The 27,027-nt window shown below is 55.3% G+C and overlaps 2 protein-coding genes across 12 annotated transcripts; both read right to left on the reverse strand.

Moving 5' to 3' along the window:
* Positions 1–1,769: 1,769 nt before the first annotated feature.
* Positions 1,770–13,623, reverse strand: ARFGAP2 (ARF GTPase activating protein 2). 6 transcript variants are annotated; one of them, XM_019036701.3, is made up of 17 exons: positions 12,918–13,623; positions 12,652–12,770; positions 11,989–12,061; positions 11,320–11,451; positions 11,153–11,236; positions 10,232–10,313; positions 9,898–9,954; positions 9,182–9,223; positions 8,771–8,823; positions 8,154–8,290; positions 7,916–8,047; positions 5,609–5,737; positions 5,395–5,529; positions 4,237–4,363; positions 3,983–4,076; positions 3,745–3,863; positions 1,770–2,972 (listed from the first exon to the last, which is right to left on the reverse strand). In XM_019036701.3, exons 1-17 carry the CDS (start codon positions 12,987–12,989, stop codon positions 2,952–2,954), a joined length of 1,608 nt encoding a protein of 535 aa, XP_018892246.1. In that variant the 5' UTR covers positions 12,990–13,623; the 3' UTR covers positions 1,770–2,951. The 6 variants fall into 6 exon arrangements, with proteins under 6 accessions (XP_018892246.1, XP_018892245.1, XP_055210811.1 ...); XM_019036700.3 differs by having other exon boundaries at positions 10,232–10,355; positions 12,918–13,604; XM_055354836.2 differs by having other exon boundaries at positions 10,232–10,388; positions 12,918–13,282.
* Positions 13,624–13,656: 33 nt separating this feature from the next.
* PACSIN3 (protein kinase C and casein kinase substrate in neurons 3) lies at positions 13,657–22,616 on the reverse strand. Of its 6 annotated transcripts, none has more exons than XM_004051036.5 (11): positions 22,506–22,616; positions 19,147–19,216; positions 18,815–18,905; positions 18,544–18,700; positions 16,595–16,830; positions 16,326–16,481; positions 15,551–15,726; positions 15,300–15,420; positions 15,035–15,171; positions 14,507–14,628; positions 13,657–14,181 (listed from the first exon to the last, which is right to left on the reverse strand). In XM_004051036.5, exons 3-11 carry the CDS (start codon positions 18,866–18,868, stop codon positions 14,066–14,068), a joined length of 1,275 nt encoding a protein of 424 aa, XP_004051084.4. In that variant the 5' UTR covers positions 18,869–18,905; positions 19,147–19,216; positions 22,506–22,616; the 3' UTR covers positions 13,657–14,065. The 6 variants fall into 6 exon arrangements, with proteins under 6 accessions (XP_004051084.4, XP_018892248.3, XP_030872251.2 ...); XM_019036703.4 differs by having other exon boundaries at positions 19,147–19,212; positions 22,506–22,594; XM_031016391.3 differs by having other exon boundaries at positions 21,798–22,536.
* Positions 22,617–27,027: the final 4,411 nt, after the last annotated feature.

The raw sequence follows: 27,027 nt of genomic DNA on the forward strand, positions 1-27,027 counted from the left end.
CCAGCCAGGGTTTCAGTCAACATTTGCCAAGCACCTGCTTGGGGTTAGAACAGTGGGATGCAGCTGTGAAAGACAGACACAGCCTGGGGCAGACACATCCCAGCCAAGACCGGAGGCAGGTAAGGACGAGCGTCTTCAACTTCTTTGGATTGAGGGCTGCAGGGGCGGGGTCCCCCGGAAAGCAAAACCCACCCAGAAGCCCAAGCAGAACAGGACTGCCTCCTCTGAAGGAAGGTGGATGTCACCACTACTAGGCATACACATTTCCTTGGGCTCATCCCTACCCAGAACAGATCATTACAGGAACTGCCTCCCAAACCCCTGCAGAGCTGAGGCCAAGACTAGGCATTCCAGCCCCGAAGCTGCTCCAGGATGCAGTGGCTCATTGCCTGTAATCCCAGCACTTTGGGAGGCCAAGGTGGGCCAACTGCTTGAGCCCAGGAGTTCAGGACCACCCTGGGAAACATAGTGGGACCCTACCTATCTCTACAAAATAACCTTAGCCAGGCATGGTAGCTTGCACCTGTAGTCCCAGCTACTTGGGAGACCGAGCTGGATCACTTGAGCCCAGGAGGTTGAGGCGGCAGTGAGCCATGATCATGCCCCTGCACTCCCGTCTGAGTGACTGACAGAATGAGACCATCTTAAACAAAAAAGCTCAGGCTGCGTGATGAGCTCTGTAGGCCCACAATGATGCACAGCCCATAAGAGACATGGTTCTCAAATCCTGGTGTCCTCAGAATCACAGGAAAGCCTACTGACGATGCAAATTATCAAGCTCCAGAGTCTAACAACTCTACCAACTTGGGATGGAGTCCAGAAATTCCAGATGATCCCAAAGCTGAATGAGTCCCAAACCTACACTCTGCAAATCCCTGGCTTAGAGCCCCCTGGCTCCCTCTGCCCATCCTTTCTAATCATCCACTTCCCAGACCAGTGGTCTGTAACTACCGTGAGGACTCCTAAGGTGGCACAGAGATGTTTCAGAAGCCCCCAAGAGAAAGGGGTAGCCAAGCTAAGGATTTACACACAAACACACACCTTTTCTTCCCAAATTTAAAGGGTCCCATTAACGTCTAAGAGTATGTGTGTGTATGTATAGATATGTAATTTTTTCTTTTTTGAGACAGGGTCTCACTTTGTCACCCAAGCTGGGGTGCAGTGGCGCGATCTAGTCTCACTGCAACCTCTGCCTCCCGGGTTCAAGTGACTTCTGCTTCAGCCTCCTGAGTAGCTAGGATTACAGGCATGCACCACCCCCCCCCCCCCCGCCGCCTGCTAATTTTGTATTTTTAGTAGAAATGGGGTCTCACCATGTTGGCCAGGCTGGTTTCAAACTCCTAGCCTCAAGTGATCCACCCGCCTCAGCCTCCCAAAGTGCTGGGATGACAGCCATGAGCCACTGTACCCGGCCTTAAATATTTCTTAAACTCCACTGAAACCCATCCCCAGTCAAGCCTACTGCCGTGACAAGGGGCAGGACTGCTGAGGTTGCTCACTCGCCCTCAGCCAGCGAGTTAAAGGGCCAACTAATGCCAGCTCTTTCCTCTGCGTGCCACAGGGTGGTGAGGTCGAAGCTGCACCGGACCTCACGGCAGCACAGAGCCAAGGAGCCAGGGGCCTTTGGCTTTCAGAGAAGAGAGAAGCAGGAGGCCCTAGAGAGAGTGTCCTCAGCTTCGGTACCAACGCCCTACCATTACCGGTGGGAGCCCAGAGTGTGAGGCCAGGGGCCGGCACTGGGCAGGGAGGCAGGATCCAGACGACACTGCTTTACTCAGACCAACAGGGAGCCAGGCCCTGCAGGGGCTTTATTTTGACACCACTTTGTTTCAATACAAACAGTCCAGAAAGAAAGTCAAGTCCCTCTGGGGGAGGGGCAAGGGGAAGAGTGGTCTGTGTTGCTTGGGAGCCCAACCTACAACCCAAAGGTGGGGGCTGGGCTGAGACTGCCGGTGCGGCAGGGGAAGATGGCACCAAGAATGACACAGTGCTTGGCTCAGCTGCCAGAGGGTGACGCCCACAGCTCTCACTGGCGGGTGCTGTCCAGGCCCCCAAGCCCAGAATGATGCAGAGGAAGGAGCTCAGCCCCAGGAGCCTGCCTCTGCCTCTCACATCCTCTGCTTCCCTGGCCAGCATCAAGCTCACAGCATCCAGAGTCGAATCACAGCAGACAAGACCCTCCATGGCCACCAACCCGGGGAAGAAAGGATAAAGAATGTCACAGAGGGTCCTGCATTCCACAGCAGATGGTACAGAGGGACCCTGAGACACCCTGAAACAATCTTCCAAGTGCTTACTGTGGAAAGGGGTGGTGAGACGGGAGAACCCGAGGGTCTCCGGTCTGATCCCAAATGAAACCTTTAGGTACCAGGTAAAGTTTCCAGCCCTTGGTAATGCCCAGACAAAGGTCCTTCCCCTCTCCTGGCACCCAGAAGAGGCCACTGGCAGCAGCAGCAGCAAGTCTGCAGCCTCTTTCCCCAGGGGACGGGTCTACAGCGAACTCCTTCCAGGCCTCCCTCTGGTTCCAGAGGATGGAGACCCAAGGCCTCGAACTAGAAGAACCCTAGAGCCAGCAAAAAAAGCCTTCTACCTTCCGCTTTCCCTACCTGGGGAAAGGCTGGACCCAGAATAAGCCATCCTGGGGGAACCCCCTTTCCCAGTATGGCAGGACAAGTGAGCAGCAGCTGTGGGGGCAGGACAGAAGGACAAGAGTCTAACACACGGAGGGTGGTGTGAGAGGGAATAAAGGGCTCAGTCCACAGGCAGAGGACAAGGGCTGGTACTGACCATTCCCCTCACAGGAGTGAGCGCCTCAAAGGCCACCCCCCACACACACCACACATACAAGTAACAAATCCTCCCCAGCTTCCACAAGGCAAAGCATCCCCAGCCTGGGAACTGTGGAGTTCTTGTTGCCATCACCATCGTAAGCCTGAGTCACAGAGCTCGGATCAGTAGGAACCGTAGCGATCCTGGGGGCGAGGGAGGAGAAAAAAAAAAAAAGTCAGAGGCTCTAAGCTGCAGCGGCTTCCCAGCAAACACACTTCCTGCCCCAGCACCCCACAGCAAGACTGGGGAGGCAGGGGCTGGACAGCCCGGTGAGGCAGGTGTCCACGGTGAGAGCTGGGGCAGCGGCCACTCGGGCACCCGACAACGGGGAAGCCCTGCCTGGCCTCACAGAAGCTGGGAAGAGAAGAGAAAGAGCGGTACAGGTGACAAGGCCAGGGAAGATCATGGCAGACACAGAGGCATCTTGGAGAGGCCCGGCCCTGGCACGGAGCTGAAAGGAAGGAAGCTGCCCTCCAAGAAAATGCCCCTCTCTAGACTCTTGTTTTTTTGTTTGTGGTTTTTTGTGGGCTTTTTTTGAGACAAGAGTTTCACTCCTGTCACCCAGGCTGGAGTGCAGTGGCATGATCTCAGCTCACTACAACCTCCAGGTTCAAGCGATTCTCCTGCCTCAGCATCCCGAGTAGCGGGATTACAGGTGCACGCCATCATGCCCAGCTAATTTTGTATTTTTAGTGGAGACGGGGTTTTGCCATGTTGGTCAGGCTGGTCTCAAACTCCTGACCTCAAGTGATCCACCCATCTCAGCCTCCCAGTACTGGGATTACAGGCGTGAGCCACCACATCGGGCCGAAAATGCTCTTAAGGCTCAGAGGGGCTGAGCAGTAGCAGTGTCTCTATGTGGTGGCGAAGGGCAAACCTCCCAGCACTCCTCATTAGGCCCCACTTCAGCCTCACCTGCAAGGAATTCATCACACCATTGGCCAGCACAGCCATTTTCCCAGCCACAGACTTGACACCCTGCTTAAACTGGGCAATGTCCGCTGTAGGCAGCACGTTCCCCAGAGATACACTTCCTGTAAAACAAGAGCAGGGTGACCCAGAGCCCAGCAAGAAGCCCTTCCCAGTCACAGCAGGGCCCTCCCGCCCTGCTCCCAGGCCTCACTTGGTGCCTGCCACCCCACCAGGGCCCTACCTGCTCCGTGAGCTCCATCCATGTCCCCAAAGAGGTCTGAAGAGCTGATGGCACTGCTGCCTGAGAGCTGCTGCAGCCGAGACCTGGCCTCATACTGTGGTGAGGAAAAGGCCAGGCCTGGGGATCTTGGGGCTGATGACCCAAGGACTCACACAGGCCAGGCGCTCCTGGTGCTAAAGCCCAAAGCAGCGGCAGGGAGAAAGCTCATGCTTCTGCCTGCTGCCTCGGACCTCAGGGCAGACAGCCCCACTTACCTCCGCATCCACCTCCCGCCCAAAGAACATGTCAGATGAGATGGCTTTGGCTCCTGCGAATTTCTGACGCGCCTCACTAGACTCGAGGCCTGAGCTCCGGCTCTCCACTTCCCTCCGGTTTGTGGCTCTGAGGGGAAGATGTGGAACATCTCAGACTCCTCCCATTATCATCAGGGGAGGCAGAGTACAGAGGCCAAACAGAGCACCAGTGGCCTTTTGGTGATGGGTTACCAGGTCCCATTCTGTCTGTGGCTCTGTGACTCTGGGCCCCTCTCCCCTGGTGAGGAGTCACCCTTCTCCACATTGAGGCCAAGGCCCAGAGAGCTTAGTAACCTGCACTAGGCAGGGTGGAAATACAGTCTGCAGTGGCCTAGGCTCCTGCCCAAAAGCACACAGCTTCGTCAGCATTCAGGAGGCCACACAACTGCTGCTACCCTAATCCTAGTGACAACTTGCCTAGTACTACAATGAGCATATGTGTCAGTCTGCCTGGCTTTATACCTACTCTTGTCATAACTATGAATAGCAAACTGCCCTCTTTACTCTCAAAAGCATCCTGGTGTGGAAAGGGAGATGGTTGCTCTCATCTCGCGCTGAGTATGTGGACACTGGGCCAGGTATTTCTGGAGACCCTGTGAAGTAGTTACGTTCCCATTTTATAAGGGGATAACTCACAGATATTATGTCAACTAAACAGATCCCAGATTAAGATGGAGTAGGGTTTTAAAAAATAAGAAGGGGGCTGGAGACATAAAACTCCTGAAAGGAGGTCAGGACTGAAGCATACAATCAGGCTCCACCGGCCAGAGAAATGGACCCCAAGCAAAAGAAGCTGCCAGGCCCTCTGTGATGACAAAGCACAACTCAAACCGAAGCCTGACTGCTGCCCTGTCTAATGAGGCAGGCACCAGCCACAGGTGGCTATTTACGTTTATCAGAAATTAAACTACATTAGAAATTCAGTTGCTCAGTTGCACCAACCACATTTTAAGGGCTCATAGTCACATAGTAGTGGCTACCATATTAAACAACACAGAGAACATTCCCATCATCACAGAAAGTTCTTCTAGACAGTGCTGCCTTAGAATTCTCTACCTTCAGCTTGTTTAAAAAAAAAAAAAAGAAAGAAAGAAAAAAGAAAAAAACAGCCCACTCTACCTTTCTGAAATAGGCCGGATGCTTGAGATGGTCACTTCTGGCTCCTTCTCCTCTACCCTGTCCATACCCCAGGCAGCATCTGTATCCCAGCGGGAGCCAAAGCTTTCCCCTAAGGAAAAGGGGTTGTCCTTGTACCTAGGGAGACAGTAGAGTGGCTCAGAGAAGCCTGATGAGGAACACAGCAGCCAAGTTTACAGCTAGAAAACAGCCTTACTTTGGGGGTCCAGAGGCGAAAGTACCAACATCGTCAAACAAGTCCAGCTGCGAGCGAGAGGATTTTGCACTCACTGGGGTTTCCTGCTCAATCACCTGCATCTCAGACAGCACGGAGTGGGAGACGGAGCTGCGCAGCAAAGCAGAGCCAGGCATGAGACCAAAGGATAGGCATCAGCATCACCGCACAAGAGACAATGCCCAGCAACTGGGTTCTCCTTCACGGAGCGTCACCCAGAGCCTTCTGTCCTTACCCAAGCACAGGGCTGGGCCAGACCCCAACAGAAGGCGAGCTGTGTGTGGTGACCCGTGAAGCACACCTCAGAATTCTTTACACATCAGCTTTGTTTATTCCACGTAGGAGTTCCCTGGCCAGTGACGGTTTGCCTGTTATAATTTAATTTAATTTATTTATTTATTTGAGACAGATTCTCACTGTCGCCCAGGCTGGAGTCCAGTGGTGCAATCTTGGCTCACTGCAACCACCACCTCCCAGGTTCAAGCGATTCTTGTGCCTCAGCCTCCCGAGCAGCTGGGACTACAGTGCACGTCACCACACCCAGCTGATTTTTTGTGTTTTTTCAGTAGAGACAGGGTTTCGCCACATTGCCCAGGCTGGTCTCAAACTCCTAAGTACAGACAATCCACCCGCCTTGGCCTCCCAAAGTGCCAGGATTATAGGTGTGAGCCACTGTGCCTGGCTCGTGTTGTAATTTTAATAATGTGCACCAGATGCCAGTGGTCTCTGTCCTGAACAACTCCCTGCCTTGTGCACTATGAACCTCATCCTTCACTGATGGGGTTCACAAAGCAAAGGAATGGATGAAGAAATGCCCCAGCACCAGGGAAATGAACATAACTGCATCAAAGGATGAGTTCTTCATCATCCTACTCTTTATTAAAAAAAAAAAAGCCAGGCACCGTGGCTCACACCTGTAATCCCAGTACTGTGGGAGGCCGAGGCGGGCAGATCATTTGAAGCTAGTAGTTTTACACCAGCCTGGGCAACATGGTGAAACCCCATCTCTACTAAAATACAAAAATAAGCTGGGCATGGTGGCACATGCCTGTAATCACAGCTTCTCAGGAGGCTGAGGCAGGAGAATTGCTTGAATCTGGGAGGCGGAGGCTGCAGTGGGCTGAGATCACACCACTGAACTCCAGCCTGGGTGACAGAGCAAGACTCCATCTCAAAAAAAAAAAAAAAAAAGAAAAGAAAAGAAAAGAAAAAAGAAAGCCGGGCACCGTGGCTCATGCCTGTAATCCCAGCACTTTGGGAGGCTGAGGCAGGTGGATCACTTGAGGTCAAGAGTTCGACATCAGCCTGGCCAACGTGGTGAAACCCCATCTCTACTAAAAATACAAAAAATTAGCCAGGCACGGTGGTACACACCTGTAATCCCAGCTGCTTGGGAGGCTGAGACAGGAGAATCACTTGAACCCAGGAGGTAGAGATTGCAGTGAGCCAAGATCGTGCCATTGCACTCCAGCCTGGGTGACAGAGTGAGACTTTGTCTCAAAAAATAAAAATAAAAAGCCATAGCAGCCAGACATGGTGGCTCACATCTGTAATCCCAGTACTTTGTGAAGCCAAGGTACTTAAACCCAGGAATTCGAGACCAGGCTGGACAACATAGCAAAACCCTGTCTCTACAAAAAGTAAAAAAATTAGCTGGGCATGGTGGCTCCCGGCTGTGGTCCCAGCTATTCGGGAGGCTGAAGTGGAAGGATCACCTGAGCCCAGGAGGCAGAGGTTGCAGTGAGCTGAAATCACACCATTACACTCCAGCCTAGGCAACAGAGCAAGAATCTGTCTCAAAAGAAAAAGAAAGAAAGAAAACCACAGCAAACCGAGTGGTTCTGAAACAGGAAGGATTCTGCCCAAACTGAGGGCATTTGAAACGTGGGGGATATGTGAGGGTATTACAGGGAGCACAAATGGCATCTCTAGACAGGGATTAAGGAATTAAGGATGATACTAAATGCACCGCAATTCTCAGGGAGGTCTGGAAAAATAAACTGTCCCATGACTCAAAGTGCCATCAAGAAAAACCACCCTAGTCTCTTGAAGATACTGAAATAACACCTGATCCTGTGTTTTTTCACATACCTATTCAGTCATTCAACTTACTGAGCACATACCTACTATGCGCCAAGCACTGTATTAGGGACTTTAGAACAATAAGCCAAGTGATCTATTCAGACTTGGAGAAACAATAAGCCTAGCATCCCAAACTGCTAGGAAGGCCCCACAATGGTTCCCAGAAAACAACGGCATTTCCCTGCCACACCCGGAGCTGAGCCTCACCTTCGGGATACCAAGCCCATGCCCAACCTTTCTGCCTGCTCTCGCTTCTTCCCTTCCAGATTCTGCAGCTTCTTTTCCTCTTTCTTACGATCAATCTGGAGCTCCTGGTAGGCCAGACGCATGGAGGCGACCCTTAGGGGGAACAAAGGTGTCAGTGGCCACCACTCATCCTGACCTGTCCAACCTACCCACCCACCAAGCCCCGCAGAAGCCTGAGGCCCCGGCAGCAAACACTTACATGGACTCCTCCGCCTGCTTCTTGGCATCGGCTGCCTGCTGCTCACGGAGCTTCTCTGCCACCTGAGCCTGCCGCTCAATCTCACTGAAGCTCTGGCTGCTCACCTTCTGGGCCCCTAGGCCTTTCTTGGCACCCAGCTGGGAACAGAATCATGTAAGGGGCCTTCCCAATCACACTCTCCTCAGATCCCTCCCAGGTTCAGGCACTGTAGCCACACCCACAAGGAAAAGGCCCTTCTTAAAATTTAGGGTAAAAAATAGGAGCCCAACCAGCATGGCCAAGACAATAGTGCTCCGCTGGAGCTGGGCATGGGCGGCTCACACAGCCCCAGCAGAGCCCCGGCCTGAGGACGGCAGTTAATGCCGACAGGGCCAAGTATGTGCCAAGCACTCCGCCAAGCACTAGATGTGCTCCATCTCACCGACTCCTCCCAGCAGCCCTTGAAGATAGGCTTTAAATCCCTTTAAATCTTTAAATCCCTTTCACAGGCGAGGTTTGGAGAAACACAGTACCTTTGACAAAGTCATATAGCTGGTAAGTGGTAAGGTCAAGGAATGAACCCAGGTAGCCTGCACCCAGCTCCTAACCCCTCTACCATACCACCTCTCCCCACCTACCCCTTTCTTAGCTGCTGCTGGCTTCTTCTTGCCAATGATGGAGCTTTTCAGTTCTGCGTGAGAAATGGGTAGGCATGAGCTAAGACAAAGGCAGCTCAGAGGCAGTAGCTCAGTATACACCATACAGCTTCATGGCAAGAGCTCCTAAGAACAGCTTCAGGCAAGGGAAGGCAAAGCTGCCACCACCAGCTCCAACCAGCGGTGTCAAAGCCAAAGACAGACGTGGCTGGGGTATTTACTGGCGCCCAGCAGAGTGAGACAGGAACCCAGACCTGAAGCACCAGAGACGTCCAAAGTCCCTGAACCAAAACAAAGACTGCGAGGCAGGGAGCATATGGTGAGCACCAGGCTCCGCTTCTAAAGCAGGAAGCTGAGGGCAGGGGCTGGGCTCCCCAAGCAGCTGTCAGTTACCTCTGGCAGGAAGGGCCCCTTTAGCTGACAGACACATGGACTCTGGAGGAGAAACAGACTTGTGGCTAACAAGAGGCCCACCCCAGAGCCTCCACAGAGCTCCCAAGCGCAGCGGTCTCTATGAAGCCCTGCTTCAGACCAAGCTATGCCAGCCTTCTCATGGATCAGTCTGACAGTCACTCTGCTGGGTTCCAGCCCCAACCCCCAAGAGTCAACAGAACAAACCGAGGTCAGCAAATGGACTGTTCGCCCTGAACCAAGTCTGAAAGACACTAAGGAAAATGTAGGAAAGAATTAAAGGACAGGCTGGGGTACTGGCTGAGAAAGAACAATGTCACCTCCAGCCTTCAGCAGCTCAGAGCTGTCCCTCCACCCCCGGAAATGCACCAGACAAGCCAGCCCTGCCTCAGAGCCCAGGGATAGGTGTCCAGTCTCATGCTGGCCTCCCCAACACTTTGGCTAGACCCAGCCCCACACTCAGAGGCAGACCCCAGGCCTTATACACCAGCCCACCCAGATTCATCAATTCAAAGGGCTTGGCTCTAAAATCAGTGTTGCATTCACTATTTTAATCACAGTCCCCACTCCAGAGAATCAGACAGATGCTCAGTCTCCTGTGGCCTCTGTCCACACAGCCAGGCAGCAGGACCTCTGAAAAGAACATTTGAGGTCCACCCTCTCCCAGACACCCCACGCCCGCCCGCTGGCATACTGACCCAGTGAGGCTTTGGGTGAGGTGCCAAGCAGGTCTGTGTTGGGGCCATGCTCCGGCTCTGTGAATGCAATGGTAGGAGTTAGAGATGAGCTCCTAGCTTCCTGCAACCTCCCCTTGAGAGAAGTGATGGGACGAGAATCAGTGGCTTTCCTCAGCTTGCCACCAAAAGATAAAAGGAATATCTACCACTTCCTCCAAGGATTAAAATGAATCCCGGCCCACCCAAGGATACAGGAGGACCCCTGCTCCTATTGTCATGGCCAGATGTCCCCTTCCAAACCCTGAGTCCTCTACTAGGACCAGGGCACCTGGTTGGAATCTGGGCTGAAACTCACGTGCCAGGCCACTGCTCTCTGTAGACGGGGCTGGCTGCTGGGTCCCTGAAGGCTCAGTGGCTGGCGCATCCCAGGCAGGGGGCTGAAAAGGAGGCCAGATCACAGATGCCTCGGTGAGCCACTCCTGCTGGCAAGAAGCACCAAGACCTACAAGCACCTTGTGGACAAGAAATCATACTCCAAACCCATGAGGAAAGGGACTGGAGGGTAGCAAACAAGATCACAGTTGCTATTCACTGTGGAAGAAAGCAGGAAGATAAGCAGCCCCCGCCCCAACCCCTTCACTATTTACTTAGAGCCAGAGCCCATTCTCCTAACTTAAAGACAGTTAACTACCACCACCTAGGCAGGCACAGATCTAAAGGCTCCTCATATATGAATATATTTAATTATCACTACAACCCCTATGAAGGAGCTACATCGCCATTTTAGAAACTGAGGTTTTGACAGGTTGAGTGACTTGGCCACCATCACAGGAATGCTGAGTAGAGAACAGGAATTGAAGCCAAGAGTCTAACTTCAGCACCCAGGGCCAGTAAAGAGGAAACCCTCCTCAAAGGGGTGGGACGGGGAGGAGAGAATCCTTTCACTGTCCCCAAGCACAGTGCCTTTCTTATAGGGGAAGAATCCAGGAAAATTTGTTTGGGGGCACCGGACACCTCTTGAAACTTCAAGAAGCTGCTTCTCTTCCCCGCCAGCCCAATTTATAGGAGTTGATTTCTAAGGAGGGCTACACTGCACCTCCATTTATGGAGGAGGAAACACCTAGGCCTACCCAGCAGGAACAGTGGACTTCATACGTGGTGTCCAAGACATCACATCAAAGCAAATGGAATCTACAGCCATGATCACAGAAGGCCTGGGCCTTGGTAAATTGCCTGTCAAGAACAACTGGGAAAACCGTTCCTTGTGGGCACTCACTTGAGTGTGTTCTGTGAAGAAATCAGAGTCCTTCTTCTCTGGGGAGTGATTAGGAACGGCACTACTCATGTTGTCTATCCAAAGCTAGAAAGGAGAAGACACCCCTAAAACACAGGGCTCTGAATACTCCTAACCCTCCTGCCCCAGCCCCAAGAACAGGCACTTACATCAGTGCCATGCCTAGCCAGGGCCGCACTCCCCAGCTGCCGGATCTTCTCCCGGTACATCTGGGCAGCTCGGCTATTATATTTGGTGTTGGCATCATTGGCTGTGCATCCATGTTGGCGAAAAAAAGCCGTCTGGAGAGCAAAGAAGAGAGCAGCGCGTGCTACGGGTGATTCTCAGGAAGGAAACGTGTTGGCTGTAGGAGGCATCTCCTTATAACAGCGGAGTTATTATCTATACAGGATGATACACGCTACTGACACCGGTTTTTCAGAGACAAAGTTTCTCGAAATTCCTGCAAAAAACACCTTGCAGCGGGCCATCCTCTGATATGACCGAAGTCCAGGCCCCACTGAACGCTGCCTGAGCACAACATCCCATTCCCAGCCTCCCCATCCTTCATCCAGGGCAGGCCCACAAGATCCAATGACTGTGAAGACTCCCAACTCCTGTGGCTTTTCCCCAAGAACACCTGCCCAGTTTAATTGGAATCTGAAACCCATTTAAGAAAAGCTGTGACCAGTTTCGAAGTTTTCAGAAAATAGCTTATGGTGGTGTTATAGAACAGAGAACCCTCTGAACAGGGAAAACGACAGGGCCTCTTAGGGAGTCGTGCAAAGTTAGTACCCAGGCAGAAGAATGGAAGGTGAGGGAAGTAGAAGGAGCTTTACCGCATTGGCATTCCCGCCGACCTGCATACACCTCAGCTGGAACCAGTTCCAGTTGGAATCCAACTCTGTGGACCTGTGTACAAGGGCTGCGTCTCACCCACTAGCAGATACCAGCAGAAGGATTTCCCTGGCAACCCGATACCTGTCACTTGGCCTCAGGCTGCCGTAGGCACCCAGGAAACATTAATCAGCCATCACCCCATTCCCTCCACACTACCCTGTCCATGAAAACTCTCCTCTTCGTTCATTTACTCCAAAGAGTACTAATTATGTCCCCAGATCCGAAAGGAGGTCACATTCTCAGGCACGCACGCCTGGATTTGACTTTCCCCTAATGGATGGTCACAGTCTCACTAGAGACATACTGGGCCAACAACATATCAGCAACAAGGTCAATGCCTCCCTTTCCCCCCACTAACGCTCAGAGTCTCAAGCCTGACCGTCAAAAAAGAGGAAGTTTTGGCCCAGAGGCGGAGACGGACCGCCCATGTGCCAAAGGGCCCACACAGGTGGTTCCCTCTGGCAGGAGGCTACCGGACCCTCTCGGCCCAGAGGCTTCCCACCGAATTCAGAGCGGCCCAAGTCGAGGCAGCCACTCTCCCTTGTTGCCCAGACAGCCCTGGCCGGCCGGGTGGAAACACGGCAACCGCGCGGAGAGCCTACCTGATGAAGCTCAGATGGACGCCCAGGGAGCGGTGCACCCCGGAACAGTCAATGCACAAGAAAACACCATACGTGATGCTGGCCCAACTCGGATTCTTGGCGCCGCAGTCGAAACAGGCCTGGGTGGAGGAGGCGATGAGCGAATGGTCAGGGGCCCCGAGTAAAGGCCAGGCACCGACACCCCAGAAACACAACCCACCTCCGCCCTTCTCCCTCCCTCAGGCCCCAGCGGGACGAGAGACTCCGCGCGCCCCCTGCTCACGCACCTTGTTGGTTGGAACTGCCCGAAGCCTCTTAAAAAGAGTCTGGATTTCGGTCTTGTTCGGCTCCGCCGCCATTTTCTCTCCTTCCCAGACACAACCGCGGCTGACGGGTCCCGCCGCGGGCCAATCCACGGCGGGGAGGGCGGGCTCACCAGGCCGGCCTCAGCGGTGCCCGGGCCAGCCGAGGGGTGGGGTGATTGGAGTCCGATCTGGACCAATGGGCAGCCGGCGGGACGGGGGCGGCGACGACAACCGCGGCCGCAAGAATCAACGCCGCGCCGGGCCAATCCGCAGCCGGGGCGGGGCGACGGCGCGCGGACCGGCCCAAACCTCCTCGCGCGCGTAGCACCCTTCCCCCCGCGCCTCCCACGCCGCAACCCCCAGGTGGAGTCGCCCCCACGCCGCGCAGGCTGCGGGAGGCTGGGGGCGGGGACCCCCACTCCAGCCAATTACAGATCGATGAATAAGGATTAGGCTGCCCAAACACTCCTCGTCCCTCCGGCCCGAACGGGCAGACGCATTGGCCCGCGTCTCGCCCAGCCTTCAGCCGTTCTCGGCTCACAGCAAGCCTGACAGCGAGTCCCCTCCACTCCAGATTAGTATCTCGAAGTTCCAGAGCAGGTACTAAGCAGGCAAACCCTTTTCCAACCCGGCCCCATAACAGACGCTAGGCCTCTCTCTAGATGCCCTCTGGTGGCCTGGCAAGGGTGTCCTATCAAAAAAATGCACATGAGCCCGACAGTGGTGTTTTTGTTTTTGTGTGTGGGTGTGTGTCAAGTTTTAATACACGGTAGAACAAGCCACAAGAGGGTGCTGCTAGGCCGGAACTACACTCACCCCAAGCCCACCCCAGGAACCCCAAAGCAGAGGTCAGGAACTGAGTCCACAGCTCCTGGGGAGGCCCAGGCACCCCTGAACCCTTCTGTCACCTCTGACCTCCCATCTTGCCCTCAGCCTAGACTCGTCCCTTCCCTACCAGTCCCTTCCCTAGACAAAGGCCCCTCCCCTCCCTGGGTCCCAGGACTTCCTCCCTCAAGGGACAGAGGAGCAGCCGGAGAGCGACGGTTCAGGGCCCTGAGGGTCCGGCTCTCCAGGAGAAGCTGGGCTCTGACCCAGGGTGGGTAAACGTCGCAGAAGGGCTGTCAGGACACTCAGGCGCCCACACACTCCACGTAGTTGGCAGGGTACAGGCCAATGCGGCCACTCTGCAACTGGCCTTGGCACCAGCCCTGCTCGTCCTCCTCACTCATCTTCAGCAGCTCCTCCCCTGGGGGAAAGGGGATTGGTCACTGCCAGTGGCCCTGGCCCAGGCCCAGGCCCTGTTCCTGCAACTGGGTCAAGGACTGAGGGGGATGGTGTGGTCCCAGAGCCCAGCTAGCAAAGACATGGCTCAGGCAGAGGCAGGTCAAGGTCAGCAAGCTGTCCCACCCCAGACCCTGAATGCAGCCACCAGGCACCAGCTATCTGGACCTGGAACAGCTGAAGGGACAGAGAACTGGCCCTTAAGAAGTGGGTATTTGGCTTCCCTTTCTGACACCCCTGCTCAGGCAGATAAGGCAGAGGCCGAAGCTAGGAAAGGGGTCCCAGGGTACCTGCTCGGAAGCTCAGCTCATCAGCTTCCTGGCCAGCGTAGTCATAGAGTGCCCTCACCCGAACCCCGGTGGCAGCCTTCCGGGGACTCTCTTCATCTGACCACTCCTCATCCTGCCCCGTGCTGGAGAGGGGAGGCAAAGGGAGCAGCTCAGAGTGCAAGGAACACGGGGCTGGATATCTCACCCAGGATCAGGGCAAAGGCCTCCCTACCCCCAGAGGCACCTGGGAGAGTCAGGTGAGGTACTAAAGATTCTAGCTCTACCTCGCCATGCCCGACTGTGAGCAAAGAGGCAATTCCTGCCACACGCAGCTGATTTAAGGCATAAACGAGAGGGAACGTGGGAAATGCCCAGCAAATCTAAACCACTATGAGAACCAGTATCATTACAACTACTAAGTAGGCCCTCAGGTCCCTGGCACCAATTTTCATCCCATTTCAGGTGTGAAAGAAATGAAACCAAGGAGAAAGGAAAGGAGGACGGGAGGCAGAGCTGTTTCTTTGCCACAGCCGCGCTCCTGGCTCTCACCCTGGGGACCCCGGGGACTGGGGTGGGGGTGCGGTGCCATCTCTTGTAGGCACAATGCTGGTCAGGGTAACCTCATCAGGGCTCCGGCCACCCTTCTCTTTCCGGCTGATTGTCCTCTGTGTGTCCAAGGACCACTCCTGTGGGGACAGTGCTTACAGTCAGGTGGGGCCATCTGAACCACCTTCACTTACTTCATCCCTAGCCCTGGCCGAGCTGAGTGGGAGCCCATCCCACCTCCCATCCCCACCCCGCTTGGAACACATGCCTCGAACTGTGGCCAGTTCATGGCCATGCCTGGCCCGTGGGTGCTGCGCCACCAGCGCAGATCCTCTTCGTCACTGGCTGCCTCAATGCCCTGGTGCAAGTCGCGGTGGAGTTCATGGAACCTATGACCCAAGGCACACCCTCAGTCTAGGAAGTCTAGACCCTGCATCCCTCAGTCCCAGCCAGGGCCTAGGGGAGATGGAGGAGACCCAGTACTTCCCCAGATCTCCATGCCCACCAGGCAGTCCATACTTCTCACTGCTGGAAAGGTCCAGGTGCTGGTGTAAGGTGAGCAGCATATCCTTGAAGAAAAGAAGCCGCTGGCGCTCGGCGGCCTGGCAGGTCTCAAAGGCCTGTTCCATATCCTCCATGTAGCGTGGAGTGTAGCGATGCAGCTCTGCCAGCGTCTGCTCATACTGAGCTTTCGTCTGGGTGGGAGAGGAGGGGCCTGGTGAGAACCAGACCTTCTTCCACCCAGGACTCCACCAGTGTTTACCAGACACTGCCACAGGCTGGTAGACCCGGGGCTAGCCACTAGGGGCAATCAGTCCCAAGACCCAGCTCCTACCCTCAAGGACCCTGGCAGCCTAACAAGGGAGGTGACATCAGGCACAGCAGATAAAAGAGTCTGGTGAGGACTGAAATGAGGTCAACCTACAGGAAAGGATGGGAGAAATCAGAAAAGGCTTCCTGGAGGAGGTGGAAACTGCAGCATCTCAGGATGGGGAGGATTTGCATATCCAGAGCTGCAGGAAAGGACACTTCGGGCAAAGGGTACTGTGCAAGGAAAACAGCTGGAAGTTCTCAACTGCTGAAGTCATCCCAGTGCCTGAAACTCCATTTCTTTCCCTAGTAAAGCATCACCTTTTGTCAGGTTCCTCCTTTAAATGATCATCTGGAGAGAGGGTGGCAGGTGAGGAATAGGGTAATAAGGGTGCTGGGGACTGGACAAGATGTTCAGGGAGCAAGATTCATTCAGGAAGCCGTGCCCTGGGCGGAGGCCAGGGCTGGGACCTGTGGCCTGTACCTTCTCGGCCTCCTTGGCACAGCGTTCCACCCGTTCCTGCAGTTTGCGCAGCTGCTCCTGGGAGACGGTGCTGTCTGCCTTCGCGTGGCTCTCCCTCGTCTGGGCGGTCTTCTCATCCTTCCGGGCTGCGTGGTAGCTTTTCTTGGAAGCCTCAACCTGGCATGCATGGAGACCACTCTGGACCCTGGATGCCACACCTTGGCCCCCTTGATCCCTTGCAAACAACCAGGAAGGAGACTGTCTCGGATACCTCCCCCACCCAGCCTCACCTCCTTCAGCCTCTTCAGCCAGGGCTTCTGGGCCTTGCGGAAGCCGTCCTCGGCCGCCCGGCTCTCGCGGAAGCCGCCCAGTACAGGCCGGTGGAAAGCCCCCCGCTGCCAGGCGCGCACCCGCTCACTGTCCTGCCCTTGCAGCTTCTCCCGCACCTCCAGGTGCAGCGCGCTCAGCCGCTCAGCCGCCGTGAAAAAGGCATGCCAGGCCTTCTCCAGTGTGCCATACTGGGGGCCTGCAGGGAGGGACAGGGCTTAGGCCAGGCCTGGGTACCACCCAAAATGAGCCCAGCCCCTCTCACTGGGTGCGAGGCATGGAGGCATGGGGTACGCGCATGGGGTGCAAAGGTGAATGACAACCCTGTCAGCTGGGCTTATTGAATGAGGACCGTGTGCCTTATCTCACTGAATCCTTGTCTCAGCCACCACCGTGAGGACAGCGACATTGCCAACATTGAACAGGCAAAACACTGAGGCCCAGAGATGTGAACTCGCCCAAAGCATTATGGCTACAACAGGAGCTGAGGGCCGGGCACAGTGGCTCACTCCTGTAATCCCAGCACTTTGGGAGGCTGAGGCGGGCGGATCACAAGGTCAGGAGATCGAGACCATCCTGGCTAACACGGTGAAACCCTGTCTCTACTAAAACTACAAAAAATTAGCCGGGCATGGTGGCGGGCGCCTGTAGTCCCAGCTACTTGGGAGGCTGAGACAGGAAAATCACTTGAACCCGAGAGGGGGAGACTGCAGTGAGCTGAGATCACGCCGCTGTACTCCAGCCTAGGTGACAGAGCGAGACTCTATCTCAAAAAAAAAGAAAAAAAAGAGGAGCTGAGATTCAAACCCATCTGTTGCGTAAACACCACACTCCATGCCTCAAAGGAAGAGCCTGTGTGTGCCCTCGAGGAAGACAGCTTGCAAGGTGGAAAGATCCATGCTCCCAGTCAGAGGGCCTGGGCTCAACCTTCAGCACTTCCTAGCTGTGAGCCTTTAGGCAAGTCCCTTAGTCTCTCTGAGCTTCCAGTTTCTCCTCTAGAAAATGCATAAAACAGGCCCAGGCACGGTGGCTCATCCAGGCCGGGCACGGTGGCTCACGCCTGTAATCCCAGCACTTTGGGAGGCCAAGGAGAGAGGATCGCTAGAGCCCAGGGGTTCAAAACCAGTCTGAGCAACATAGCAAAACCTTATCTCTACAAAAAATACAAAAATTAGCCAAGTGTGGTGGTCCATGCCTGTGATCCCAGCTATTGTGGTCCCAGCTATTCAGGAGGCTGAGGTGGGAGGATCAGTTGAGCCTGGAAGATGGAGGTTGCAGTGATCCATGATTGTACCACTGCACTCCAGCCTGGTGACAGAGTGAGACCCTGTCTCAAAATAAATAAATAATAAACAAAGGAAAGAAGGCCAGATGCAGTGGCTCACGCCTGTAATCCCAGCACTTGGGGAGGCTGAGGTGGGTGGATTACCTGAGGTCAGGAGTTTGAGACCAGCCCGGCCAACATGGTAAAACCCCATCTTTACTAAAAATACAAAATTAGCCAGGCGTGGTGGTGGGTGCCTGTAATCCCAGCTACTTGGGAGGCTGAAGCAGGAGAACCACTTGAGAGGCGGAGGTTGCAGTGAGCCAACATCATGTCACTGCACTCCAGCATGGTCAACAAGTGCAAAAAGTCTCAAAAAAAAAAAAAAAAAAAAAAAGAAAGAAAGAAAGGAAAGAAAATGGGTAAAACAACCATCTCCACAGGGTTGCTGGAACTATCAAAGTAACTCATGAGCATCCTTTGTAAACTTTGATAACACCACAGCCATGAGGATGACCAGGAGGATCTTCCCTTTCTAAGGCAGGGTAGACGTGGAGGCCTCAAACTTCCCACGAGACGTGCAAAAAGAAGCTGGCCCGACAGTCCTGCACTCAGCTGCCCTCTGCCCCCTGCGAGGGCCTGGCTCACCCTTCTCCACGGTCCCCCTCCACTTTCGGGCCCAGTCAGCCAACTGCTGGGCATAAGCCTTCTCGATGCGGGCGCGCTCCTGGAAGCAGCTGACCAGGTCCCCGCACAGCCGGTGCCCATCCTCCACCCGCTGTACCGTGCGCCTGTAGTTGCCAGCCTGGGCATACAGGAAAAGGGTGCTGTCACCAGGGAGAAGCTTCCTTTGGGGCTGGGGCTGTCAGTTGGGCTCCTCCCCTAGGCAAGTAGCTAAGCCCAGGACCCAGCTGCTCACCTCCCAGAAACTGCCCCCTAAGGCCTCCCCTCCAGCGTCCTCTTCTGGAGCCATGGTGTCCCCGCAGCACGGAATGGTGGCGGATTTGGGGCTGTGGAGGGCAGAGGGGTAAGCAGGAAAGCTGGACATTATGTTTCTGGGGATAGGAAAAGACCCTCTCTATACCTGGGCCTCGCCCCACTGCCATCCCCACCACCCAAGGAGTCATCAGAGCTAGGACTTAGCAGGCAGGGTGCTGAAGACCCTAAGAAGGGCCAGGATGGGTGAGGATGGAGTCTCAAAGCTCTTCCTCTCACTGCTCTGCCCTTCCCTCCCACCCGCCCCCCACATACCTGGGGCCTAGAGATCAATCACTTCAAGGACCTGGGTGTCCAACTCTCAATGCTGCCACCGTGACTCTGCCTTGAAGGAGAACAGAGCGGGTGTGAGGGTGGGGGCCTAGAGCGTCCAGGGCGGTGCCCGGCACCCCCAATATAGCAACTGCTGTCAGAAGCGCCAGATTCCAGGGAGGAGAATGCCAGGCGGGTCACACGATCCAGCCAGGGATTAAATGGCAGGCGGGGGTGGGCGGTGGGCAGAAGGCCCCACTCCCCCAACTGCCGATGAGAGGACTCCTGCCCAGGCTAGGGCCTCTGTTGCCTTCCCTTGAGTGACAAGACGACCCTGTTACCCAAGAGGCCAAGTCAGAGGGTGCCTGGCCACATCCCAATAGCTCCCTGTACTGAGGAGGGCACGAAGGGAACCAAGAGGCCTGGCTTCTGTCTTGGTCAGGAAGCCCGAACAAGTGTATGTAACTGTCTCCTCCTAAGGAGGCCCCAGCTCCCTCTAAGATGGAACTCCTCTGTGTGCTCAGCTGCCATGCCAGGGCTGGTGTGAAACTCAAACCAAGCAACGCACCAGAAATACGAGGGGCCCTGCAGTCACGGAAGATACTCATCTCACTCCACACATCCACTGAGGGCCCGCAAGGCTCCGCGGGGAACACACAACCCGGGCCTGCCCTCCAAAGGCCTGGCGTCCAGGGCAGCATGGGGAAGTGAGAAGCGATGGCCAGCTATAAGAATGTCCCCCAGGCTGGGTATGGTGGCTCACGCCTGTAATCTCAGCACTTTGGGAGACTGAGGTGGGTGGATCACCTGAGGTCAGGAGTTCCAGACCAGCTTGGCCAACATGGAGGAACCTCGTGTCTACTAAAAATATAAAAATTAGCCAGGCGTGGTGGCTGGAACCTGTAGTCCCAGCTACTTAGGAGGCTGAGGCATGAGAATCACTTGAACCTAGGAGGCGGAGGTTGCGGTGAGCAGAGATTACACCACCGCCTGGGCAACAGAGTGAGACTGTCTCAAAAAAAAAAAAAAAAAGTTCCCTAGAATCGCAGAGGATGGCAAGCCAATTCCAACCCCAGAGCCATGGCCCCAGGGACTCAAGGACACAGTGGCATGTGGCTGCTCCCCTCCTGCCTCTGGGCAGGGTCTCAGCTGTCCCCAGCACTGACTGACTCACAGACCCTAGAAGGAAATCGCTTCCTCTCTGAGTAGGCCCAAGGGACACAGCCAGACCCAGGAGGACAGTGTGCGCCCTTTGTCCCCAAAGCAGGGTGCTGTCACAGCGCTTCCTTCAAACTCATGCACCTCTGCTCCTCCTTCAAACCTCCAATTAAGGCATCTTCTCCTCAGTCACTTCCCCTGTTTCTCTGTCCTTGCTCCTGTAGCCCCGGGTGACCCTTCAGCCGGGGTGTATAACCCATGGAGTTGTGGCTGACAGGACAGTGTCTATCTTCAGTCACCGACAGAGGCTTCCGGGATTCTGATTTGTGTGTCCCCACGCGCTGGAATCAGCAATAATTAGTTAAGTGAGAAAACAAGCGATGTCCACCTGGAGCGCAGGAAACGCGCCCGCTCCAGCAGCTGTGGGAATGCTTGGTCCAAGTGGGCTTCCCCCTCTGCTAACAAGAGACAGAGCTAGGGGCTCCGCGGAGACCCAGGCAATGGAGGTGCCCACCAGGGGCCTCACAAGCTCGTCACTTGGTTCCCTCTGCAGTGTGTCCTGTCTGCCCAGAAAGGACCTGACAGGGCGATGGAGAGAAAGAGAGCTGCCGCCATGAATCACAGGGCTCTGGAGCCGCCCCAGTCCAGCCTCAGGAGCCTGGGGCCCCTTGCCTGTTCCAGCCTCCGAGTTCCCTGCTCCCCAGAGAGCTGCCCCCCACCCCTTCCCTCTCTCTGGCCTCAGAACAGAGCAAGCTGTGTGTACCGGGCTGGCACAGCTCCCTCCGGCCTCCCAGAGCAAACACAGGCCCAAGCCCCGGGTGCAGCCAGGCCCCACAGCCCCAGCCTGACCTCTCAGCAAGCAAGCAAGGAGGGCTTGCACCTTGGCCCCCATTGAGCAGGTTGGCACCCTGTGCCTCCTGAGCTCAGCAGAGACCCAAATCAGTCCCCACCGCAGGCAAGAGCTCAGAAAACAGGTAATGCAATCTTCCCAGCCCCGGGAGCCAGCACGTTCGGCTCCGAGAGGTCTTCCTGGGCTTGGCAGGGTCTCCTTGCAGCTGCACGGGCCAAGGTAGGAAGTACCTGGTTCAGGGAAGACCCAGTCTCCCTACCTGAGGCCTGAAGGTACCCGGCCCCAGACCAGCCCCAACCCCTTCCAGAAGCTGGGGGCTTGCCCCTGGGAGGGAGCTCAGCCATTCTGCCTGGCCCATCCCTGGAACCTGAGTCACAGGCTGCGCCCAAGGGCTTCTTTCCCGGGCAGCCCCTCCCGGTGCGCCCGCAGCTCTAGGATTTGAGGACAGAGCGGGGCGGGGGAGCGGGGGGGGGGGGGGCGCGTCAGTAGGCTGGTCCGAAGAGGGACAGCGAGGTTAGAGGGGCTGGAACCAGAAGCCAGAGCCAGCCAGGAGATCAGGAGGCTGGGGGAGGGGGTGGCGCAGCCAAAGCGGGAGGAGGCAGGGCCAGGGAGGGGCATAACAAAGGGGCACTTTTGGAAACCCGACCTGCCTGCCGGGGTGCCTGCTTCCAGATGACGCACTCCGAACCCCAGCCTCCACTCCAGAGCTCGGCGCCCAGAGGCTACGCGCCTCTGGCCTCAACCCTTATGGACCGCGCCCCTCGACAGGACCCCTTGCCGCCAGGAGCTGCATAACTCGGAGCCCGTGGAGCCACGCGGAGCGACAGGGCCAGGCCTAGCCACCGAAGCTCTAGGACTTCTTGGCCAAACTTGTTGAACTTGGTCTTGGCGGGGGTGGGGCCACTGATCACCGCCAAGGGGAGGGGACGCCCCCTGCCTGGACCGGCCTTGCCGTGGGCTCCAGATGGTGGCCCCGGGCAGCGGACCCAGGAATCGGGGCTCGCTGCACAGGGCGAGGGATCGCCAGGGAGCGAGGACCCTCTGGGGCCCCGGGGCGGGCGCGAGGCGAGCGGACGGGGGCCCTCGAGGGGCCCCTGAAGACGGCTCAGCCCTCCAGCGCCGGCGCCCCCTCCGCCGGGCGGCCTGCGGAATTTCGGAGCCCGCGGCGCCGCAGATGGGACGGCCCCTCGGCGCGGCTACGGCCCTTCCCGTCGGCACGCAGAGCGGGGTGGCCGGGGGCTCCCTGGGCGGGAGTCGGCTCCATTGCAAACTTCAGAAGCCGGAGCAGGAGAGGGCGGGCTCGAGCCACGGCACCCGCCGCCGCCTACCCGCGCGTCCCCTCCAGGGCACTCACCGCGTCCTCCCTGGGCCCCTCGGCGGGTGGGGGTCTGGCCACGCTCCGACCCGAGTCCTGCCGCTCCTGGGCCCGCGCCGCCGCCTCCCGGAGCGCGCCGGGCCCTCCCCCGGGAAGCCCGGCCCCCGGCCCCCGGCCCCGCCCCTCTGCTGGCCGCCGCTGCCTCAACCCCACGCGGCGGGGCAGCGGGGCTGCAGGCATCGCGGCGACCAGCGGCTCTTGTGGCGCGGGTCGAGGTTTCTCTGCTTCGCCCGTGTGCGGAGTGCCTGGGCGGGCTCCCCAGAGTTGCGCCCCGGTGCCGCAGGGAGCCAGATTTCGGCTTTGCCTCTCCCGGACCGTTGCAGAGCCTGGGAGACCCGAGGGAGCAAGAAGGGACCGGGCCGGCACGGGCAGCCTTGGAGAGGGGCCGGGGGATTACACTGCCTTACATTTTTAGCTGCACAGCTTGTTTAGAAATTGGCTCAGGCGAGGCTCACAACCACCCCTTGTAAGCATTAGGATTCCCACTGTACAGATGCAAAAACTGAGGCTCGGGGGCTTTTCAGAGGCTTGCCCAAGATTTCCCTCTAGTCAGGCAGGGCTGGGACTCCAAAACCGTGCCCTACCGTTCCACAGCTGCCCTGCTAATCTGGGGCGCCTTCTAAGGCCTGAGACGAACACGCGGTGGGGGTGGGACAAAAAGGCCTAAGCTCCTCCCACTCCGAGTTCTTATTTCCAGATTTTGTACCACGATTCATTCTTAAATCCCTTCGCCCCTCCACCCCCTTTATCAGTCTGGTACATTTTTCCATATCGCCACGATGCCACCCCACGCTAAATAAATCCCTTCTCCCTCCTCTCTCCCTACTCCCCTCTCCCCGCTTTCCCCCGGGGGTGAGATTTTGCAGAGCGGCTCCGTCTGTTATTTATATCTACTGGAGCGGTCCAAGAATGTTCCGAAGCTGACCTAATCGCCACCTGCTCGGCCTCTCCGCCCCTCCCACTCTCTCCTGGGCCCGGTGACCCAGCGGCGGTGCCCTGAGCCTTGAAGACCAGGGCGAGCGCGGACCAACGGGGTCGAACGCCCCAGGCGCAGAAGGTCCCGGGCGCGCAGAATCGCAGCGGGTCGGAGAGCCCCGGCGCTCTCAGAGGAGTGCGCCCCCAGGGACGCGGCTCTGAGCCCTGGGAAGCTGAGGCGCCTGGCTGCGCCCTCTGAAGCTCGTACTTTTCCTCCCACCCCCAGCTCCCTGAAGAGTGTGGGTGCGTGCGCGCGGAGTTTTAAACGGCAGCTTTAAAAATAGCAAAATTATGTTGTTTCTAAATCCAGGAGGAATCACTGACGCGTTCTTTACGCAGATGAATCCGCTCACAAAACGGGAAAGGGGCCTGGAGAAAATGAATGGGAGTAATTTTGCCTGCCGAGGGCTCACTTGCTGGGCAGTGCTAATGGAAGGGTAAAACTGCCTCCCCAAGACACCTGTGGGGCACCCAAGGCGCGCCACCTTTGGCCTGAGGATTCTGGCCGTGTTTGGCAAATCATACCTGAGTAGTGAATCTGAAACCTGGGATGTGGTTTCTGAAACCAATTTCAACACCCACTCTCTCTTAGGGCTTGGACAAGTCCCTTGTCTCCTTATCTCTATTTCTACCTCTATAAAACATGACAGGTGACCAGCTGACCTTCCGCTGAGCCATGAGCCACAGCTAATTAATGATTGTAAAAAACAACTGCAGATCAGAGGAGCTGGGAAAATGGCAAATCACAGCCACAGGGTTTTGTATTCTTTAAAATCAGTTAACATCCCTCCTAGCGCCTGAAGGCCTTTAGGCACCTAGACCGAAGTGTGAAAACACAAGAATGAAATTAATTACAGGAGCCACCTATTAAAACCTCATTAAAAATAAAGTTGACAGCCAGGCTGTGGGATCTGGGAAAGCCAGGCCATAGAGAGACTCAGAAAACAAGGCTGTTCATCAGACCACAAAGAGAAGGGGATGTGGACTGGAAAACATCTGGCTTCCCTTGGGCTCAAGTCTGGGAGCAGAAAGCAGAAATGTTGCAGCTGATCTTAATTGCCCCTAAGGTACTGTAGGGGAAAAAAACAACAAAATAAAACCCAGAGCATAGGGGGCTGCTTCTAAGCTGAAAGTAGACAGACATGCCTTTGGAAAGCCAGCTCCAAGCTAATGCTACCCCCAGGGCTCCCATTCTGCGCTCTATGGCCAGAGCCCTTAACATCCACACTGCTCCATCAGTGCTGTCCTCAACCCAGAGTTCAAGATGAGATGTCAGTGGACAGAGGGCTGCATAAAGACAGAAATCTGGTCGGGCGCGGTGGCCCACGCCTGTAATCCCAGCACTTTGGGAGGCCGAGGCGGGTGGATCATCTGAGGTCAGGAGTTTGAGACCAGCCTGGCCAACATGGTGAAACCACATCTCTACTAAAAATACAAAAATTAGCTAGGCATGGTGGCGGGTGCCTGTAATCCCAGCTACTCAGGAGGCTGAGGCAGGAGAATCGCTTGAACCTGGGAGGTGGAGGTTGCAGTGAGCTGAGATCGTGCCATTGCACTCCAGCCTGGGCGACAAGAACAAAACTCCATCTCAAGAAGAAAAAGAAAAAAAATGACAGAAATCTAAGGCTGGGCACAGTGGCTCACGCCTGTAATGCCAGCACTTTGTGAGGCTGAGGCAGGTGGATCACCTGAGGTCAGGAGTTCAAGACCAGCCTGGCCAATAATGAAACCCCATCTCTACTAAAAACACAAAAAAACTAGGTGTGGTGGTGGACGCCTGTAGTCCCAGCTACTTGGGAGGCTGAGACAGGAGAATTGCTTGAACCCGGGAGGCTTAGGTAGCTGAGATTGCGCCACTGCTCTCCAGCCTGGTCGAAGGAAACTTTCTCTCAAAAAGAAAAAAAGACAAATCTAGCAAGGCATTTGGCTCAGGGTACCAATGGGCAGATTGGTCCATAGCCAGATTTCACGCCACTCACAGACTCACCTTGAGTTTCTGGAATGTCCTAACCACTGTGCCTTCATTTGTTTATTTATGCATTCATTCACCCAGCCAAGAAAACACTTGAATTTTTACTCCATGCTAAGGCTATGCTAGGAATGTTGGGAGTACAAAGTTAAATAAGGCAGAGCCCAAGTGTACCGTAATGATGCAAGGCAGATAGGAAGTATTGAGGGAAAACAGGCAGAAGGGACGGCCTTTCACAGGACATGACACTGATAGGTCTTGATGAGTAGGAATTAGTCATGTGGACAGGCATTCTAGGCAGGAGCTTCAGGGTGTGCCAAGCCCCAGGGGTGTTACCATATGACTTTGTGACCTAGCAATTCTACTTTTTGGTATTTACCCTGGACGAACATGTACAAATGCAGAAAGAGGTACAACGATGTTTGCATATAGTACTGTTTGCAACAGGGGAGAACTGAAAACAAATGTTCATGAAGGCAATAGTTGAATAACCTAAAGTTCATTCATGCTGTGGATTACTCTGCAAAAACTCAAGAACAAGCTAGAGGCAGGAGTTCGAGACCAGCCTGGCCAACAAAGTGAAACCCCTTCTCTACTAAAAATACAAAAATTAGCCAGGTGTGGTGGCGTGTGCCTTTAGTCCCAGCTACTTGGGAAGCTGAGACAGGAGAATCGCTTGAACCCAGGAGGCGGAGGTTGCAGTGAGCTGAGATTGCGCCATTGCACTCCAGCCTGGGAAGCGAGAGCAAAACTCCATTTCAAACAAAAACAAACCAAAAAAAAAAAAAAAAAGAACAAGGTAGAGGGAGACATATTCTTTTTTTTTTTTTTTTCCGAGACAGCGTCTTGCTATGTCGCCCAGGCTGGAGTGTAATGGCGCAATCTCAGCTCACTGCAACCTCCACCTCCCGGGTTCAAGCGATTCTCCTGCCTCAGCCTCCTGAGTAGCGGGGATTATAGGCACGTGCCACCACGCCTGGCTAATTTTTGTATTTTTAGTAGAGACGGGGTTTCACCATGTTGGTCAGGCTGGGCTCAAACTCCTGACCTCATGATCCACCCGCCTTGGCCTCCCAAACTGCTGGGATTACAGACATGAGCCACCGCCCCCAGCCAAGAGATGTATTTTTATAAGAAGACCTCCAAGACGATGTCAAGGGAAAAAAGCAAAATGCAAAACACACGAAATCTTCACAGAAAATATACATCATACTGATTTTGGCGTTTATCTTTAGGCAGAGGTCTAGAATTAGTAAGGGACATTTTTGTAATGTTAGAAAATTTACAATGAGAATGTACCTATGTGTAAATTATGTAACTAAAATTAAAAACTGGGGGGTGGGCGAGTGGCTATTTGTATCTAAAATAGTGCTGTCCAATTATTTTCTGCAGTGGTGGGAATGTTCTATAGCTGTGCTGGCCAATATGATAGCCACTAGTAGCATGAGACTGTTGAGCACTTCAAATGTGGCTATTGAAAACATAAACTTGCCGGGTGCAGTGGCTGACGCCTGTAATCCCAGCACTTCGGGAGGCCGAGGTGGGTGGATCACCTGA

Source organism: Gorilla gorilla, chromosome 9, assembly GCF_029281585.2.
Source record: "Gorilla gorilla gorilla isolate KB3781 chromosome 9, NHGRI_mGorGor1-v2.1_pri, whole genome shotgun sequence".
Taxonomy (NCBI): Eukaryota; Metazoa; Chordata; class Mammalia; order Primates; family Hominidae; genus Gorilla; species Gorilla gorilla.